Source organism: Octodon degus, unplaced genomic scaffold (genome assembly GCF_000260255.1).
Source record: "Octodon degus isolate 3935 unplaced genomic scaffold, OctDeg1.0 scaffold00035, whole genome shotgun sequence".
Lineage (NCBI taxonomy): Eukaryota > Metazoa > Chordata > Mammalia > Rodentia > Octodontidae > Octodon > Octodon degus.
In genome coordinates, this window is record NW_004524611.1 from 14756361 (window position 1) to 14772187 (window position 15827).

General features: G+C 45.0%; 1 protein-coding gene across 11 annotated transcripts in view; it reads right to left on the reverse strand.

Annotated features, from left to right (window-relative positions):
* Cux1 (cut like homeobox 1) overlaps positions 1-15827 on the reverse strand; it is a 394563-nt gene that overhangs the window by 72701 nt on the left and 306035 nt on the right. For 6 of the 11 annotated variants that reach the window (XM_004630466.3, XM_023714407.1, XM_023714402.1 and 3 more), the window contains exons 10-12: positions 14571-14675; positions 8296-8484; positions 814-872 (exon numbers count right to left, since the gene is read on the reverse strand). In XM_004630466.3, coding sequence (XP_004630523.1) covers positions 814-872; positions 8296-8484; positions 14571-14675 — 353 coding nt within the window. The remainder of the gene's footprint in view (positions 1-813; positions 873-8295; positions 8485-14570; positions 14676-15827) is intronic. The other 5 variants (XM_004630467.3, XM_023714408.1, XM_023714405.1 and 2 more) reach the window with 1 other exon arrangement.

The window sequence follows — 15827 nt, forward strand, 5'->3', positions numbered from 1 at the left end:
GGTTAAGGTGACCCTCATGTACTGTGGAAGGGCTGGCATGGGCTGTGTGAAGGAAGTATCAGTGAGCCTGGAGTGTGATGGGCTTGGAGGGGACAAGAATGAGGATGGGCTGAGGGGAGAAGTCAAGGGTACGGTCCACTGGCCTGACAGCTCAGTGGATTAAAGTGCCTGCTTAGGCAGATGCAGGGGGCGGGGGTCAATCCCTGGCCTGCTGTGCCAGGCTCGCCCCCAGGGTGCACTGAGACTGAGATTGAGACTGGGCATGGTGATGTGCGCCTATAATCCCAGCACTTGGAAGCCTGAAGACAGGAGGATCACTATGAGTCCGACCTATGTAATGAGACCCTGTACTAAATACTAAATAAATAAATAAGTAAGTAAACAAAGGTAAGGGGCCAGGAACCAGCTAGGGCTAGAGGAGGAAACTTCTAAGCATGAGAAAGCACCAGCCCTGGAGGACAACCAGATTTTGGCTGTGGCCTCACAGAGGGAGAATCGGTCTGGGAAAGCAGGGTCAAAGTGCAGAAGGCTCAACTTCTCTCTGGCATTTTTACACCCCTGAAAAATAGGCTCCTATTTACAATTTCTGTAAAGGCAGTATTTCCCCTGACTCTGAATGCTGGGCTACTTTCAAATGTACAAAGTCTTATAAAAAGGCCAAAGAAATCCAGGAGAGGCCCGCATTGGGGCCTTTTAGCACTGGGTAGCCCAGGGTACCACAGAGGCAGAGTTCTAGGGCTTAGGGTTGCTCTGACACTTGCTGGCAGATGATCTTCCCAGCATCTGAAGGGGCACAGGCATCTTCAAACTTACTTTAGCTCTTTCTTCACCTCTTCATAGTCAGCCTGGCCTTTGAGTTTTTCTTCCAGTTGCTAAAAACAGAGAGGAATGTTAGCGTCCATGTCTGAAAGAAGGTCAGTGGACTTTGCTGACCATATTCCCTATATGACATCTGGCCATCATGGAGCAGGCAACTGGCAATGTGGGTGCCACCTTTTGCCTTGCTCTTCTGGCCTGGCCCATCAATATGGTCCCACTCTGAGCAACAAAGATTTAAATGTAAAATGCAACAGAAGCAGTAGGGAAAAGTTTCATAGAAGTGGCAAACAAAACAAAGGAAATTTCACTTTACATGAAATAACAGAAAACAGCAAATTAAAAGAGATGTACACTTGGTATATAAAAAGAAGTGTGTGGTATTTCGTAAACGGTATCAGGCTTGCTGTTTATACCTTCCGGGGGACATAAGCCTTTTGCTGTTGAGCACTGGTATCAAGGCATCAAGAAAAAAGTATGTGCTTTCTAGAGCCACGGTTGCTGGTATTTGGAGTGCCCAGCCTGACAGGGACTTCTGGTCCCCATGGTCCTCACAGAAAGTGGCAATACTTTCCCAGAGTGTGACGATGTTCTCAGGTAGTGTAGAAAACTTGCTGGAAATTTCAGGTTGCCAAGAGCAGCTAGTGTAGGGCATTAGCTAAGCTGTGTCCTAAAAGGGTGCTCTTGGACTGCTTTGCTTCTGGCCTTCCCCAAAGGGAGTTCCTTGAGTTAAACAAGGACGCTTCATGTAAAACCATGAGGACAAGGCAGGGTTTCTAAGCTCAAGCTGAATAAATCCATGGCTTGGGTTGTCAGCTCCCTCCCATCTATAGAGTTTCTAATAGTCGTTTTATGTTCTGCTTGCCCAGCCATGACTAGGACCACAGTTTAAGATACTTGAAAGCATTCTAGTGTAGGCAGGAGATACTCAGTGGCTGTCAGTCTTCAGGCTTTTCTATCCCTGACTCTACCTGCTGTTTTGAGAATGCAAGTGCTCTGAAAATGACACTGGCCCAGCCATCTGCTGCTGCCTCTGCTGGAAGTTTAATATGTGTGTATTTTCTGTGGTGTAAAAATTGCTCTGCCTTGCTCCTTTTTAAGATCTCTTGCTAACTTTATACATTATAATGGTTTTTTCAGTCATAATCAAATGAAGGGTAGTAAGCACTCATTTTCCCACAAAAGATTCTCAGGAGGTACTCCCCTAAAGAAGTGATTATTTTATTTTCTTCCTTATAGGTGACTAGTAGGAAGCTCAAATGTGCCTTTTTCCCTCCCATGAAGAACATTATCTGCAGTGTGGCTGGGAGACTCAACAGCACTGGGACATAGTGATGCATGTCTGTCATCTTGGCATTCTGACAAGCAGAGGCAGAAGGACCCCAAGTTCAAGCCCAGCCTGGGCAACTTAGTAAGACCTTGCCTCAAAATAAAGGGATTGGGATGAAGTCCCTGGGTTCAATCCCAGTATGGAAGGTGGGTGAGATATAGTTAAAAAGTCAGGAAGTCCCCTACACCTCTTTTGCTCTGAGACAGTTTGTCTTGGACAAACAAGCTGGAGGGAAGCTTGGTGGATGATGCTGATGATGCTTGTCCTGACATGCAGACCACTTCAATCTGGCTCCAGGGCAGTGTCTTTAAAAGTGACCTACTGTGGGTGCCACATCTCAAAGTTGCTTTGGGGAGGAAAGGGGGAGTGTGAGTAAATACCATGTTTTTCTATAAGTCTTATAGTGTGCCTGGGGAAGTGGACCCACAGAGGCACTGCTTTTGCTGATAAATGCTAGTGGGCAGGAAAAGCATTTAGGGCCAATGCCACAGAAGCAGAATCTGGGAAGTGGGTTACCTTCCCTAAAAATACACAGATGGCCCTGGCATTCTGTGGTTAGATTCAATAATATTGTGAAAGCAATATTCCTCAAGTAGACTGTGCACCCAATTTTGAATTGGCTTCTTTCCTGGACTAGTGATTTACTGGATCCTTCCTCCCAATGTGGAACAGCAGCAGCAGGAGTTGCAACCCCATCACTGCTGTGATCACTGATACATTCCATGTGCTATGTTGCTAGTTGTGATGTATGAGAGGTTAGTATCTCAGATGCAGTTTTCAGAGACAGATATGTGTGAGTGTGGGTGATGAACTTAGACTGTTGAATATGAAAAATCAAGCCCATTTAAAAAGTAGGGGGGAGACCAAACTAAAGTGAGTTTTCAAAGGGCAGGGGGAAACACATGTGAGATCATGCCAAATGCCAGACTGTGTCTATGCTACAGCCAAGTTCACCTATGGTTTTGGGAACCTAGCAGGTATTTAGGTTCCTCCTCAATGTTAGATAAATTGTCTCTTTGAACTCTTAAAATTTCAGGTAAAACTTAAACCATAAGTAAATTAAATGTAAAATAGCAGGTACTTTGGTACACAGCAAGTTAGGACACTCATTTTATAAAGGATATCTATTTTTCTCAAGTGAAAAATAATGTTGTTGGTGTTTAAAGGCTATAGCACCACCATCTCTGGCACTTTAGACCAATGCCAAGATCTGTGGAGAGACTGTATTTTGTGGGCCACTCTGGGGTGAGGCGCATGGAGTCTGTAATACAGAAGAGCAGGCTTGATTCTCAGCAGTGACATCAGAGGCCAGTTGGCTCTGGCTACGGTGGACCCCCTTGGCCTCTCTGGATTCCTGCTTGGCCTCTGGTTGATGGTGACTCAGGTCCAGGCCCAGTCAGCTTGCATCTTCTTACCCATTAATCAGGACCCTCCCCAAATAGTCTATATATCCCATGGTTCTTTGGGGAGAGGCAGGCTTCATGTAAATTTGGGATCTGCTGATACTGGGTTTGGGGGAAAAAACTCAGGGACACTCTAGTGACTGGACAGTGAGGAAGTCCCAGTTCTGGATCCACCGAAACACCGTGGTGGGCATTTTATACATGCTGAAGGGATACTGAGAACACAGTATAGAAAGAGAAACCCTGAAGGTCAGAGGATTGAGGATTGAGGGTTGTACTGGAGGACCCCATGAAGTGGGGTCCTGGTGCCCAAACAGACTGAAGACAGAGCAGATGGAGCAGCAGGGCTATCAAATATGGATCTGGCAAAGGAAGAACCCTGAGCAAACATGACATGGCTGCCTTCTACTTCTAGAAGCTAGGCCCTGGGCAGTGGGTTGATAGGAGTCAACTCTTTGGAGAATGGAATAATACTAGATCCCAGGGTGTGTGTGTGTGTCTACAAATTTAATATTCAGGTCACTTCTATGTGGCATATCATATATGCTGTTTTGCTGGGGATGGTGTGAACTCTTTGGATTCACTGAATGAATGGGTTGAGGGGGTCTTTCCAAGAGGATTCACCACAGGTACCCATGCACAATTAGCTCCTTTAAAAGCACTGTCAGTGACGCCAAATGATTTATAGGGATTTTATAGGAACCTGCTTAGACCTCTTCCTGCCAACTGAAGGCCACCTCATTTCTCACCCTGCCTCCTTACTGTGCCAAGCATATTGGCTTCTGCTTCTTACGCTGGGACCATGTTGGAATTTTTTCTTGTTTTTTCTTCTCCTGGACTTACTCATGGTGTCTTTAAGACTCAATCAGAACAAAGCTATTGCTAGAACTGTGTGTCCTGGTTCTGGATGACCTTGGACGCCTGATATCACAACCTGTATGAGCTATTGTGGAGGTCAGGTTCCATCTGTCCACTGGCTTATAGTGATAATAGGGTGACAGGAATGCAGTTTCAGGCCAGGGCTGTGCCTCCTGCTAGAGTTAAATGCTGGACATCTCTGGGCCTGATGTCATCAGAGACCATGATGATCATCCTGCCTACTCAGTGTCACTGGAGCTTAATACACTGAAAGGCCTGTGCCTGTGGGTTAGGACCTCACAGAGGGCAGCCCAACCACAGAGTGACAGCAGGCCTCAGAGCCACACTACTGGGAGATGGAAGTCATGTGATCCAGAGGTGGGGTCTAGAGACACATGGAACCCACCTGGAAATAAACGGCCTACAGGAGGCTGAGAAATGGTTATTAGCTTTTTTCCTGCCCCTATGCCTGAGACACACAGTAAATTCCTACAGTGGCTTAATGCGATCTATCAGAGCCTCAGGAGGTGGGGGCCGGCAGATAGAACCATGTTAGTTTAGAAAAAGACTCCCAGGTGATTCTAACACACTTGCTTACTTGCCCAGTACAGTGGGAAGTACTAATCTTTAAGACATCTTTAGAAAATATAATTTCTCTCTATGGGAAATTGGCATTCTTTTAGCTAGCCTTTCTTATAAATACCCATTTTAAATTGAAGCTATTGGTAGCATTATTTTCTATGCCACAGTGAGTATAATACAGGTGACTGCCTAATTATACTGCTTCTATATTCAAGTGTTGCGACAGAAAGCCACAGAATAGAGAGTATCAAGAATAGCGGCCCTGTCATTGCAGTTGGGTTATTTCATTAATTATGAACATGGAATTATCCTCCACAAATGGCACTGTGCTTGAGCACTTGTCACATTAGGCAGGAAGAAACATCTCCACTTGGAAGCCTGTCTCCCTGTCTATTTAAAGGTTAGAGGATGCAGCATGAGATGTGGATAGTGCTGTGCTACTGTGAACTTCACTTGAAAGAGTGGAACCCTGGCCAGGAAAGACTGGCAACTGTAACAATCAGGATGATAGGTCCATAGTCCAGGCAAAAGGAAGAGATCTTGGACAGTTTCAACTGGGTATGGGCAGCAAACCAAATAATCAGTCCCCCAGTTATAGACAATGCCTCCAGAGGGTATTAGCAGAAAAAAACCCAATCATTGTAAAACTCATGGTTTTTTACCCATAAAGCCTTTGCCTGTTGAAGATAAGGGCATATGTCTCAAAGACTGAGGACTGCTAGGTAGGGTGCTCATGCCTATAATCTAGCTATTTGGCAGACTGAGGCAGGAGGAGCACAAGTTCAAGCACAGACTTAAACTTAACGAGACCCTTCGATCCCTGGCATGCCATGCTGGCCCTGCCCCCGGGATGCACTGAGATGGTGACCGACACTGGGTGTGGTAGTGCTGCACCTATAATCCTAGCACTTGGGAGGCTGAAAACAGGAGGATCACTATTAGTCTAATCTGTTTAATGAGACCCTTTGGATCCCGTACTAAATACATAAAATAAACTTAATGAGACCCTATTTCAAAAATCAAAACATAAAAAGGATCAACCTGTAGTACTGAAAATGACAACAACAAACAGAGGACAAACTGCCAAATGCTCAGGCAAAATGATCCACAATTCCAAAGAGCTGAGAGTTGAACAGAAAGATGTGACATCCTTTATCAAACAGCACCCCAATTTCATTTCCAATTATATTTCCTGCAGACTCTCAAAGTGGGAAAATGTGGCTCAAGAAAAAAAAGTGGAGGGACAGGAGAGGAGTGGCGAAAGGAAGAGGTAAGCAATGTTAAGGCCTGACTTGCTCCTCATTGCTTCCCCTACAGTCACCACCATGGAGTCAAGAGTCTTTCCCTGCAAAGGCATCAGGTTGCTGCTGTGGCAAATCTCATTCATAAAAGTTATATACACTGGAATAAAACAGAGGCCCTAAGAAGGTATCTCATTTTAATTAACCTTATTCCTTTGGGGTGGGGGGGTAGATTTGCTCATTTGGGACAATCTAGGGTCTTTTGTGAGTGAGTTTGCTATCAGAGAAATCTTTACTCTTGGAGACAAGGGGTTAAGATAATTAAAATCAGAGAAGTCTTGTTACTAGAGGATATGTTTTGATTATTAGATCAGATGAAGATAAGGGAGCAATGATTTTGGAAGAAGTATTGCTGAATTGTTTCATTAACTGCACAGTATTAAAGAATTCCCCCAAGATATGGCTAAAGAACATTAATTTGTGAAACTGCGTTTCATTTTTTTGTAAAGGCAAACATTAAAACCTTAACTGATTTAGATGAAATTGCTCCATAATGAAAAATAGAAGGTCTATAGCATTAGTTGCATGCAGCCATATACAGGATATATTTGAGTCATACACTTTAACTATGACAAAGGGGAAAGAGGCAGATTATCTAATAATAATGCCATTGCAAGGGTCAGAGATGGCTATAACATGAGAAAATTAGGTTTAATCTAGAGATAAAAAATGAGTCCTGGTACTCACTGGGCAAGCCAATGAGAAAGGAAAAAATGCTGGCGAAACAGGAGAAACAGTGGCCATGGATGTGACAAGCTTCCTACATCTTTCTAAAGCTATAGGACTTTTTCCTCAGAGGGATCCTGGCATCCACCATTTTTCAGAGTGGACAAAATTCAAGGAGGCAAAGAAAAAACTAGAAGGCAAAGATGGAGAGTGCTACAGGTGTCAATGACAGGACTGCTGAAAATTTAATTCTAAATTTAAGTTTGGGTATGTGTTAAATAGAAAATTTCCATTAAAAATTAAAATGGACTTATTCACATGTTAAAATAACTTTATATAAGGAAAAATGTCTCTCTTTTTTCCTTATTTTGTAATGAGATCTTTGCTATGTTGCCCAGGCTATCCTTAAATTCCCAGCCCAAGCAGTCCTCCAGTCTTAGTCTCCCTGATAGCTATAACTATAGGTATGCATTACTGTTCCTGGCTTCTTTACATTTTTACAATTAACCTTGATCTACATCATTTAGTGTATACTGGTTCATTTATGCATGGAACAAGGGGCTATGGGGCAGGAATAGGAATGGCCCTGGGTGAGCCCCCATGGGCTGAGCCAGAGACCCCTAAATACCCTGCTGGTCCTGCTTCATTTGCCAAAGATACCTTCCAAGAATCCTCATGATGCTGACACCCAGAAATCTAGGTTCCACAACTATCTTCAAATTACATTTGATTTGAAGGACTGAAAGTACTTGCAAATATAACTACTATTATTTAGTATATGGAAAGGTGCTGGCTTCTGCTAGGCTACCTAGCCAGTATGTCTAGGAGGGGAGGCCTGGGACACAGGATATGGGAATGTCTGTCAACTTAGGGACTCAGACAAGATTTTAGGGCTTTTGTATAGCTCAGACATAGAGCAAGGTGTGAATCCTCCCAACCTCCCACTGAGTTGGTGTGAATCCTCCCAACCTCCCACTCAGTGCACTGAGTCGTCTCATCCACAGATAGCCAGAGGGGTCCACAGAGCTAAGGGCACATCTACATCAATAACCTCACTGTGACACACACCAAGCCCCACTTAGAATTGCAACAATGCCAGGTGTTGCTTTTGGAGGTCACAAGTGCTGAGGCAGGTGGTATATATAACAGGGGACTTGTGGTGCTGCAGGCAAGGGGATTTAGAGCCAGTTTCCCATCCTAGGTTCTGGGTCTCTGTTTCAAGCTGATGAGCAGAGGAATTTGCTGTCAGTTTTTGGAAGGCAGAGGGTATGCATGTGGATGTGAGTGTGGGTCCAGCTTGCTGGTGCCCTCAGGTCCCATGGATCAGTGTTGTCCTTACTTTGAGTGTGCTGTTCTTGGCGCTCAGCTGCTGTTCAAGCTGGGAGATCTGGCTGGCTGAGTTCTCACGCAGCTTTGTGAGGCTGGCCTGGAGCCTCTGAACATCCTCCACCAGCTGGGCAATCTCCCGTTCTTTGGCGGCCAACTCAACTTCCAGGCTGGAGCGGGTCAGCACTTCTATGGCCTGCTCCTGGGGAAGACAAGAGAAATGACAAAACTGTACCGGCTTTGACGTGGGTTCACAGTTCTCTATGAAGGAAATGGGGGTAGAAACTACCCAGATCTCAGGATGTGTATGGTAAGCTCAGGATGAGCCAGGACTCATCCTTTACCTGGATGCAACCTGCTGGGTGCCCTCCCCACAACACCTTCCCATTTACAGGGTTAGGTTCCACCTGGACTTGTTTGTTGGACAAATATTTTCTGAGTACCCACTGAATTCCATGTGCATGGCAAAAGCCCCAGTCTTCATGGGCCTCATAGTCCAGCAGATTATGGGGCTGAATATGTCAGGTCCATCAGACAGACTGAATAGTAAGAAGTGTGTTAGGTGGTAAAAGCGCTATTAAAAAAGCAAAACAACGAGGACACAAGAACCAAAGAGGTTCTGGGAGAGGCTGGAGGCTTTCATGAGGTGACCAGAAGTCCCACTGAGACAGGGACATGTGAGCAGAGTTCTGAAGGAGCTGTTGGCAGATGGGGAAAAAAGCATTCTAGCTAGGGAATGGAGACTGAAGTGACTCAGAGAAGGCAAATAGAATCAAACACTGAAATTTTCTACCCCAGCATGGGAGTCACTGTCCTTTAGATTCATTATTAAATTATTTAGAAGCTGCTGGCCAAATAGCTCAGCAGATTAAAGCACCTACTTAGGCAGATGCAGGGGCCAGGACTTTGATCCTTGGGCCTGCCAGGTCTACCGTGCCAGCCCCACCCCAGGGACGCGCTGAGATGGCGACTGAGACTGGGCGTGGTGGCGCTCCCCTGTAATCCCAGCACTTGGGAGGCTGTAAAGAGGAGGATCACTACTAGTCCAATCTACGCAGTGAGACCCTGTAGACCCCTTACCCTATTCAAAAAGAAAAAAAAAATTTAGAAGCTGAGGTCTTGGTTTGACAAATTGATCCTTAGAGTTTAGTTTTCTTTTCTTTTCTTTTTATTTTTGTGTTGGGTCTCACTACACAGCCCACATTAGTAGTGATCCTCCTGCTTCCTGCCTCCCAATTGCTGGTATTACAGGTGCGTGCCACCGTACCCGGACTCCATCGCTGGCTCAGTGCACCCGGGGGTGGGGCAGGTGCAGCAGGTGGAGCCAGGGACCAAACGCCAGCCCGATCCTTAAGAGCTTAGAATTGCCACCAAAGAGTTAAAAGACAAGGAAGATGCATATTTGGATACCTCTGTATAGAAACTCTTATTATAATTGAGTTTCTAAATAAAAACAGTTTTTTCCTCCCAAAATGTTTAACATAGAAAATTTGCATTATAGAGAAAAAAGATATTAAAGAAAGAAAAAAAAAGGTAAATCTCCAATTCTGCTTCCCAAGACATAGCAGTACTTTTGCTAAGCTTTAGAAGTAATCACAGTTCTAGTATGACCCTGGAAGATTTTCTGTAGGACAGATGTGCTTCTGGGTATGACGGATAGGGACGGGATTAGGGCGCCATGGTTTCTATGATGGCAGAGACCTAAGAGCTGGCTTACGGTGTATAGAATACCACCAGCCTTCCTGTGGCCCTCTTTGAAGTGTGCTGCTTCCTGCTTTGGTCCTGCCTGTGCCCAGGTGGAAGCAGGTGGGAGCCTGCTCGCCACGTAGCCAGGCACCCAGGAAAATGATCTTTCATATCACCCTCCTGGGAAATCTATACCTTTACTATTTGAGGCAGGAAAGTTTTGTGTGTCAAGGAGCGACCCTTTTCTGTTTCTTGGATCTGTACGATATTATAAAATAGGCTGTTCCTTTTCCTGGCCTCTGGTGGATGGATGTGTGGCTCCAGGAGCCTAAACATCTCCTGTTGGCTTATTACAAGATACAGCCTATCCAGACCATCCTGTCCAGCATGTGCCCCAGGGCTACTGCTAAGCCATCCAACATGCCAGTACACAGTGAAGCAAGAACAAGGATGGAGAGTTGCTGTGAGAAACCCTAGAACTACTCAAAATTTTGGTTCATTTTTACTGTCTGCAATACAATGAAAATTTAAAAACCAAAAGAGTTCTTCACCATGGAGTTTAGAAAGCACCATTCTAGATGACACTGGTCTGCCAAACCCAGACCCTAGGAGGCTCTGAAGCAGGAGGTGACATAATGGGAGATCAGTCTGTTGGTGGATGTAGGCTGCATCCAGTCATCTAATAACAGAATGAGTTTCAGCAATCTTCCACCGAGGATGCCAGCCACCACAGTGCTTTGAGGGCTCTTAAGTAGTCTGCAAAACCATTCCAATGAGTGGTCTTGCAACGGTCAAGTTCAAGAATCAAGGACAAGTGGTTCAAATATGGCTAGAAACAGCAGCTTTCAGTGCTGGCCCTGGACTAAGGATGACCTGGGAGTAGACCATCCTCAGAGGGCCACCTGCTCCATTCCCAAGGCCCAATCTGACCTAGAAATAGGACCTTAGGTTCATCATCTGACTCAGAAACTCAAGCCACAAATTCCTCATTGATAATGTAGCAAAAAAGCATTGTTGAGATCAGATAACATATCCAAATCAAACTAGGAAGCACCCAAACAAAACAAAAAAACCCCTGTCCTATCCCACCCATGGCTTGCCTCCATCTCACACATAGCTGGCGGTCTTGTCACAAGGACACAGTGGAAAACTAAGAAAGAAATGGAGATGAACCCCAGGAATGGCTAGGGTACTGTAGAGGGAGAGGCCTGAATTGGAGTAAGAAATTGGTGGCCTCTCATCACATCGTAGGCAGGCTGGGAGAGTCACTGTCATCACCTATGTGGCAGTGTGGACAAGGAGAGGAAGTGGCAGCCGCAGAAACTTCACTGGGTGGGTGTTAAGCAGTTAAGGTACGACTGGGCTCATGACTGAGAAGTGATGTCCTTCATTTGTCCCAGGTTCTACCAGGAATCAGAATCCTGTGGGACTCTAGAAGATGGCCAGGTTCTGGGCCTCATCTTGAGGCAGAGACTCAAAGTGGGGGATGGAGACAGAGGGAGTGTCCAACACATGATGATCCAGATAGGGCTGAGAGGATGATGGTTGAGGTATATGGATGTGACATGACAACAGGACCCTGTGGCACCACCACTGGGAAGGATGGTTTCAAGTCTGTTCAGCATGGAAATGCCCAGGTTCCAGGGTCCTACATGCTCTGTGTGCCCTGGCAGCTTAGGAGTTGGGAAGAGTGCTTAGAAGAGTTTAAAATCACTGTAAAATGTAGGGATTTCAGGTGAAGGAGTGAGCCACCAAAGGGAAAGTCCCTAATGTTTTGTTCTGTCCCTTTTTGTCCCTTTGAACCTACTTGCCTTCCTGTCCTGTGACCTGCTGGAGGGAACCATTCCCCACTACCTGCCTGTCTCCTTAGTACCCATGCAGAGATCAGAACACAGAACCTCACCCCTATGATCTTGTGTCCCATAGCCACTTCCAGGCTAACCATGAATGAGAGGCAGGAACACTAAGGTCAAGGTACTCTAATCATAACCTGCTGGTCATGGTAAGCCAAGACCTAGCTTAGGAGGAGAATAGCTAGAGTATGGTGCTCTTCCAGTTTTATTTCCTTCACTGGGAATGAGATAAAGGAGTAGAACCCTGCCTTATAACTCTTCCTTGTTATACCTCTGTTCCTGCCCCACCACTGGCATGACACATGGTATTTTCTGGTATTAAGGCAGCATTAGACCCCAAAGAGGGCAGGACCAGGGGATCAGAACTCTGAGCTGTTCTCTGCATATACCCATGAGGGCCTTTGCAGACCCTAGCTCACTGGCTTCTGCAAAGAAGCAGTAGGGTGCTGGAAGGGAGTGAGGGGTTCTATGGAGCAGACAAGCTAAGGTTCATAATCTGACTTGATTGGTTTCTAGCTGTGTGACCTGTGATAAGTTACTCAGCTCCTCTGAACCTCAGTTTCCTTACCTGTGAAATAATAAAACTTCCCTGTAATGACTGTGCTGTTGGAGACACACAGACTCACTATGGAAAGCTCTGCACAACTGTACCCTGATCAGGAACTCACCTAGAATTGAGGTTCCACTGAGACACCCAAAAGATGGGCTGTGGCCTCTCCTAGATCTACGGACTCTACTGTTCTTCCACTTAGTTCTGCCAGCCAAACCCAACAGCGCACTTTTCAGCTGGCACTTGCAGCTACATGGGGAGGCATAGTCAGCGAGCCCGGCAGGCAGCTGTGGGAAGGTGGAAGCAGTGCCAGGCAAACACAGCACTTAGTCTCTGATGAAGTGTGTAACCCCCCAGGACCCACAACCAATTCTACCTGTAAAAACATTCATTTCCTGCTGAAATGTTTGGATTGTTACAGGCCAGGATGGGGCCAGAATTCTTTTCAATATAAACATTTAGCTCAGGAGCCCTGTTAGATGAATTAGAATAGATGGCTTCCTCCCCAGACTCCCAGAGAGGCAGAGATGCTGCTGGCCTAGTCCTGGGGCTTCCCCTGAATCTGGTTTTGTATCTAGGGCATCTAAGCTTAGATGAGGGGATAGGAATAGAGCTGAGAGGTCATTTCAGTTGTAAGTGTTGAGAGAACTGATTACAAAGGGTGCTTTGGCCCCTTAAATGGAAACCTGTTCTCTCTATCCAAAATATTTGAATCCTACACTTAATGTTAAAGAAAGAAAGTTAAAAAAATCTATTCTTTTTGGTTTTTGAGATAGGGTCTTGCTATGCAGCCCAGGCTGGGCTAGTCTCAGTTCTCTCACCTCAGCCTCTTGTGTGCTGAGATTATAGGTAGTATGTTCCACATCACGCTAAAATCCATTCTTTTATGAGGTCCTATCACAGATACTTGGCTCCATATTTATTTTTGACAATCACTTAAAAGCCCTTGGGAGTAGGATCTGAGGCTCCAGCCTAATTCTGGGTTGTCAGCTACCTGCCTGTGCTCTGGGCCAGGTGCTAACATTCACAGGGGCTCAGTCTCCTCATGTACATAAAAAATATTTGTTTCAGAGACAAGGTGGATTAATGGCTATTAAAGTGACAGATGACAGGATATCATGTCTGCATCTTGTACTATGAATAACCACTACAAAGACAACAATGTGCAATGTACTAATTATTGAAACTGTCCTACTAATCAGTTTTGAAACTATCTTATTGCCATTTGTTTCTCAATAAAATTTAAAAAAAAAGTGGCAGATAAACTTATCACTGCAGCAAGTTTTTCTGATGAGATTGTATTCTCCTGAAAGGTTCCAGTCTTATTTCTTATTGCCACCACTGTCCCTATAAGTCAAGCCTGCAGTAGAGGGTACTAAAGGTACCCTAGTCAGAACTAAAGGTACCCTATAGTTAGGCTCATTTAACCTTAATTTTACACACAGGGAAACAGGTTCTGGGGAGATGATGCCAGCTATAAAAACAGGAGCTGCTATTCATTATGCACCTGGCCTACGCTACATGTTTTGGTCCTAACTTCCTGAACCCCATGAAACTTCTTTTTATAGATGGAGGAACTGTGACCCAGGAAAAGGAGCTATTGCTCAGGCTGAGACATGTAGAGCTGGGCCTAAACCTTGGTTACTGCCCAGGACCTTGGCTACTATGCTGTTCCATACAGTACAGCATTGAGGGGTTCTGGGAAATTGTTCAAAGCATCCTTGATCAAACTGGGAAAGTTCTGGCTATGAGCTGCTTTTGTCAGGTGGCAAAAGTCCTTGTTCTTCCAGGATGCTTATGCTGGGGCCGATTCCAGAAATTCTGGCTATTTTGACCTCTGTGTTCCCAGCTCACAACAGACTGATTTTCTCCTCGGAAAGGACACATCCAGGAGAAGAGCAAATGCCCCACTTTCCTGTAGAATTCTGGGGAAGTCCTATTTCAGACTTCCTCCTCTCAATTAATAGTCATCTCCAGGCTAGGCTGGGAAGGTGTCCTCTGTGTGTGAGCATTTCTTCCTAACCTCCATCTTGACGCGGGGTAAAACTCCTCCTTTCACTCTACCAAGTTGCAGCCCTAAGTTGGTGAATGCATTCCCTACTGGCTAAAATGGTATTCCAGAAAGCAGCATCAAAATCCTAAAGCAGAAAACAGCAGTAACACAAGGGTACAGATGCACTTCAGGTTCAGGCTACCCACCACATCCGGTGCCTTCTGGATCTGTGAGGCCAGCTGGAGGGAGTGGTTGGCCGATGAGAGCTGCTCCCTTAAGGTCTCTGCCTCTCTCTGTGCCACCTCTGCCCTCTGAGGAAATGGAAAGGGGTGAAGAGAGAAAGTACATTTGGTTTAACAACTGACAATTATTACAAGAACATTCATCAATTCATGCCTGACTGACTATAATTGATTTTCCTAAACACTCAACCTAATAAATGCTTGAAAAAAACATAGAATGTGATGGATTTTTATTTTAAACAGTACAAGGAAGAAATAATTGAGCGATTATGACAGTAATTTAACGCTAGGAGCAAGGAATCCCCTGCTGATACTAATGCTCCGGCCCACTGAATTTCCCAGACTGAATAAATACCAGTGGAAATAGAGTCTTCTGATTCAATTTCTTTCTATTCTCATAGACCAAGAAGATTTTATTGCAGGATTACTCCTGGGAGTAATTCTCACGGGTAAACAGTGAATTAAAGACTCTTTGGCCATTCTCTCCCTAAAAAAAGGCACAATGTTGTGGTTCTTTTCTTCCAGCAACATTTCCATAAATGGACAGGGTGTAAATGCCACTTTCTTTTGTAAGGACCAGTCTTACTTCACCATGTTTAACCCTACCCCAGGCAATGTTTTTGAATGTTGACACTGTCATGTGCAGCCAGCTAGGCCAATCTGTGGCTAAGGTATGTGAGTAACCTAGGCCAGTTCTGGGGCCTGAGTAGAAATGACTGCAACCCTTCACCATTTGCCTGTAATTTCTGGATGAGGAATGCACCAGTAACTTCAAACCCAGACTTCCCAATGCATAAGAGTCACTCCAGTGCCTGCAACTTGAAAGGGTATCTGGGAACAGAGAAACCAGGGTCAAGGTACCTAAGCTGCACTTTCAACTACCTATCTGTAAAATGGGAACTTTGTTCTTCTCAGAGGCCTGGTAAGGATGCATATTCACAGAGTTTCACAGTACACATGACTTGTGCTCAGGGATGTTTGTTAATGGGCCTTGTCCTGGGACAATTATGACTGGGACAGATCTCTAAGTTAGTAAATAGCAGCAAATGATGTTGGAAGGCACATGGATGGAAGGTGACATGTTACTTCTTTGTACATTTAAAAAATTACAATCTGCTAACAGAAAGATTAATGAGAATAGCCTGGCAGGGCAAGGATGTTTTGTGTGTTTTCCTATTTTGTGGTGCGACAGCTCGTGTCTACTAACTGCTAAAAAATAAT